The 4,326-nt window shown below is 57.9% G+C and overlaps 1 protein-coding gene across 1 annotated transcript in view; it reads right to left on the bottom strand.

Moving 5' to 3' along the window:
* Window positions 1-764: 764 nt before the first annotated feature.
* The window catches only part of LOC108510427 (endophilin-A2-like), a gene marked incomplete at its 5' end in the record, with an annotated part of 6,390 nt that continues 2,828 nt past the window's right edge, over window positions 765-4,326 (bottom strand). The window contains 3 exons of the mRNA XM_017840103.1: window positions 765-1,599; window positions 2,025-2,149; window positions 3,372-3,631. Coding sequence (XP_017695592.1) covers window positions 1,412-1,599; window positions 2,025-2,149; window positions 3,372-3,631 — 573 coding nt within the window. The remainder of the gene's footprint in view (window positions 1,600-2,024; window positions 2,150-3,371; window positions 3,632-4,326) is intronic.

The raw sequence follows: 4,326 nt of genomic DNA, 5'->3' as shown, positions 1-4,326 counted from the left end.
CCCAAGTTTTAGCTCTTGCTTGGATGGAAAACTCCAATTCCAGCCTTGTTTTAGGGGCTGTGGGCACAAGAGGGGGGCACAGGGGTCAGCAGGACCCCCAAACCCTCCTCTTTGGCACCCAACACTCCTAAATGTGTTGGATTTCCCAGCGTGTCCCAGTGGAGGTTGTTGTAATGAGGGTGGCTTTGCTATTAAGGGATCCTTTGGATATCCCAAGTTTTAGCTCTTGCTTGGATGGAAAACTCCAATTCCAGCCTTGTTTTAGGGGCTGTGGGCACAAGAGGGGGGCACAGGGGTCAGCAGGACCCCCAAACCCTCCTCTTTGGCACCCAACACTCCTAAATGTGTTGGATTTCCCAGTGTGTCCCAATGGAGGTTGTTTTAACAAGGTTGGCTTTGCTATTAAGGGATCCTTTGGATATCCCAAGTTTTAGCTCTTGCTTGGATGGAAAACTCCAATTCCAGCCTTGTTTTAGGGGCTGTGGGCACAGGGGATGGCACAGGGGTCAGCAGGACCCCCAAACCCTCCTCTTTGGCACCCAACACTCCTAAATGTGTTGGATTTCCCAGTGTGTCCCAATGGAGGTTGTTTTAACAAGGTTGGCTTTGCTATTAAGGGATCCTTTGGATATCCCAAGTTTTAGCTCTTGCTCGGATGGAAAACTCCAATTCCAGCCTTGTTTTAGGGGCTGTGGGCACGGGGGGGGGGGCACAGGGGTCAGCAGGACCCCCAAACCCTCCTCTTTGGTGCCCAAAACTTTTAAATGTGATTTCCCAGCGTGTCCCAGTGGAGGTTGTTGTAACGAGGGCGGCTTTGCTATTAAGGCATCCTTTGGATATCCCGGATTTGAGCTCCTGCTTGGATGGAAAACCACAAGGGACAGGTTGGATGAGACTTGGAGCAACCTGGTCTGGTGGAAGGTGGGTGGAACTGGGTGGTCTTGAAGCTCCCTTCAACCCAAATCATTCCATGATTCCATGATTCCACAGCCAGGAATGACCCAGCTTGCCAAGAGCCCCTCCAGGCACCGAAAGCAGCAGCCAAGACAACTTCCCAAATCCCCAAATCCCCACATCCCTGCTCCAGGCTCCTCCTGCTCCACCACCACGAGCCTTTCCCACCACCACAGCTCCAAGCTGGGATCCCAAAGGGCCCCGAGATCCCAAAGGGATCCCAAAGCAGGACCCACAAACTCCACTGTGCCGAGGCTCTGCCTGCTCCCTCCAGCCTTCCCGGGAAAAACCCAGGCTGGGCGCTTGGAAAAACCCTCGAGAGGTCTGATCCCTCCTGGAAAAGCATCGGGATGTGCCCGTGTGACGGGAGCTGCTCCAGCCCCGCCGGGTGAGCCGGTTTTGGGGTGGGAAAATCCCACTGGAGCGTGGCTGGGTTAGTTTAGGGTTTAGGTCAGGCTTAGCTCGGGCTCAGCACGGAGGGATGAGCAGCTCCAAGCTGGGAAGAGGAGGAGGAGGAAGAGGAAGAGGAAGAAGAGGAGGAGGAGGGATGGGAGAATTCCCACATCATGCAGCGCAGAGCAGGAAACTCACGGATACTCCTGACGGAGGCCCGGGAAGGTTTGTCCGACCGGAAAGAGGAGGAAGCTGCTTCCAAACAAAAAAGAGACATGCTTAAAAACCATGGGAATGGGGACAGGGAAAAGGCAGGGAAGGGCTGTTAGGAGAAATGGGGGGAGGGGGGAAACGTGCTGTTAGAGACCCCCCGGGAGGGAGGGAGGGAAGGAGGGAGGGAAGGAGGGAGGGATGCAGTGGGATGGAAGAGGGGAGGGAGGGAGAGATCCTTGGTTTTTCCTGCTTGGCACTGAGTGGGCACTGAGTGGGCACTTCCCAGGCTGGAACATCCCCAGAGCCAACATGACAAAGGCTGTCCTGCCCCGAGAGCCCACAGCCCGATCCAGAGGCATTCCTGACGTTTTCCAGGGCCACATCCAGAGCCATCCTTCCCGGGCAAACGGAGCAGCTCCAGGGGCACAGGGGGGAGGGAGGGCACAGCCCTGGCACAGCCTCACCTGAGACTTTGGGGGTGGGGTTGCAGGAGAAGCCCCCGTTGGACTGGTCGCTCTCTCCGAAGTCGTAGCTCTCCCTGGGCTTGGGCTTGTATTCCCGCTTGGGGCGGGAGGAGGCCTCCCTCATCCTGGGAGAAGGGAAAAAAGGGGGGACAAACTGAAATAAGGGATGGGATGCGATGGGATCGACGTGTTTTTCCTCCTCCTGGCTCGGGTTTTTGTGGAGAAGGATCTGCTCGACTCCCCGCGCCGGAGCCTTTGGAAGGTGGGTCTTCCCACCCTCGGAGGGAAGGGAATTCCAGGCTTTGCCATGGAATGCTCGGGAATTCAGGCCAGCAGAGGACACTCGTGCTGTAGTTTGGAAGCTGAGGCTTGGCAGGATCCTGCTCCCAGCTCCTCCTTGTTCCAAGCGGACACATGGGATCCATCCACGGGATCCACTCGGTGGCTTCTCCCGGGAGGAGGGAGCGGATCCGGCCCTGCAGGGAATCCACCCCTCCTTCCCCAGCCCCAGTTTGGGGACGTGGTGGCTCAGGTGACCCGGGGGAGTTGTGCAAACCAGCTCATTCCCTGTTCCAACAGCTCCCCTGTGGATTCTGGCAGCTGCTGGAGGGCAGGAATCCCGGGAGGGCAGGAATCCCAGGAGGGCAGGAATCCCGGGAGGGCAGGAATCCCAGGAGGGCAGGGCAAGACCAGGCAGCTCCAGGGGTGTTCCCACCTGCCTCCCAGCACCAGCTCACAGGGCTCAGAAGCCCAGAGATGGGGTGGCATGGAGGGGATTCCAACCCTTTTCCATCCCTGCCAAGCTCAAATCCAGCCTTGCCGGGAGCAGCGCTTGGAGAAGGTCTGGATTGAAACTCCAGAAGTGGCTTTAACACCCAGGAACAGATTCCCTGGGAGGGTGGGGAGGGGCTGGGATGGAATTCCCAGAGAAGTTGTGGCTGCCCCATCCCTGGAAGTGTCCAAGGCCCCCTTCCAGGGCCTGAAGGGGTTACAGGAGAGCTGGAAAAGGATGTGGGACAAGGGATGGAGGGACAGGACACAGGGAATGGCTTCAAATTGAAAAGGGGAAATTTAGATGGGATATTGGGAAGGAATTCTGGGCTATGAGGGTGGGGAGGGGCTGGGATGGAATTCCCAGAGAAGCTGTGGCTGCCCCATCCCTGGAAGTGTCCAAGGCCAGGTTGGAGCACCCTGGGATAGTGGGAGGTGTCCCATGGCAGGGGGTGGAACTCCACGACCCTCACGGCCCTTTCCAACCGCCCCCGTTCCGGGATCCTGTGATTCCCAGGGAGTCTCCTGTGTCCCCAGACGGGCAGGGGGGAGGTTGGGGGTGCCCCTGGGACTCACCTGCGTTTGAGTTTCTCGGCCAGCTCGTCCAGGATCTGCACGGCCTGGCGGTGATAGTCCAGCTGGGCGTCCACCAGCGCCGAGAGCTGGCTCACCTGCTCGATCTGCGGGAACACCGGGTGGGAATGGCTGTGCCCCCTGGCACAGGAGGCACAGGACACCCCACACTGCCCCCAGGGCACAGCAGCAAACCGGGAAAACGGAGCAGCAGGGGATGAGGAGAAGGTTTGGGATTTGGGGCACCGGAGGGGAGGAACCGGCTGAGGCTCAGCAGGATTTGGGATGCTCCTGTCACTGCAGGATTTGGGACACTCTGGACACTGCAGGATTTGGGACACTCTGGGCACTGCAGGGCTTGGGACACCCCTGCCACTGCAGGATTTGAGACACCTCTGTCACTGCAGGGTTTGGGACAGTCTGGACACTGCAGGGCTTGGGACACCCCTGCCACTGCAGGATTTGGGACACTCTGGTCACTGCAGGGCTTGGGACACTCCTGTCACTGCAGGAATTGGGATGCTCCTGCCACTGCAGGATTTGGGACATTCCTGTCACTGCAGGGTTTGGGACAGTCTGGACACTGCAGGATTTGAGACACCTCTGTCACTGCAGGATTTGGGACATTCCTGTCACTGCAGGATTTGGGATGCTCCTGCCACTGCAGGGCTTGGGACACTTCTGTCACTGCAGGATTTGGGATACTCCTGTCACTGCAGGATTTGGGACACTCCTGTCACTGCAGGATTTGGGACACTCCTGCCACTGCAGGGCTTGCTTGCTGTGAAATCCTGCCCAAACTCATCCCACTATGGAGAGGAGACTCCATCCAGTGAGATTCCTCCTTGGGAACTGGAGCTGACTCCACTGAGAGGAGACTCCTTGGGAATCAGAACTGATCCCTCCATGGAAAAGAGACTCCTTCCACTGAGGTTCATCCTTGGGAATCAGAACTGAT

The sequence above is a fragment of the Lepidothrix coronata genome, unplaced genomic scaffold (assembly GCF_001604755.1).
Source record: "Lepidothrix coronata isolate B3197 unplaced genomic scaffold, Lepidothrix_coronata-1.0 Scaffold867, whole genome shotgun sequence".
NCBI lineage: Eukaryota > Metazoa > Chordata > Aves > Passeriformes > Pipridae > Lepidothrix > Lepidothrix coronata.
Note: the sequence above shows the minus strand (reverse complement) of the source record. Positions and strands in the feature narration are given on the sequence as shown.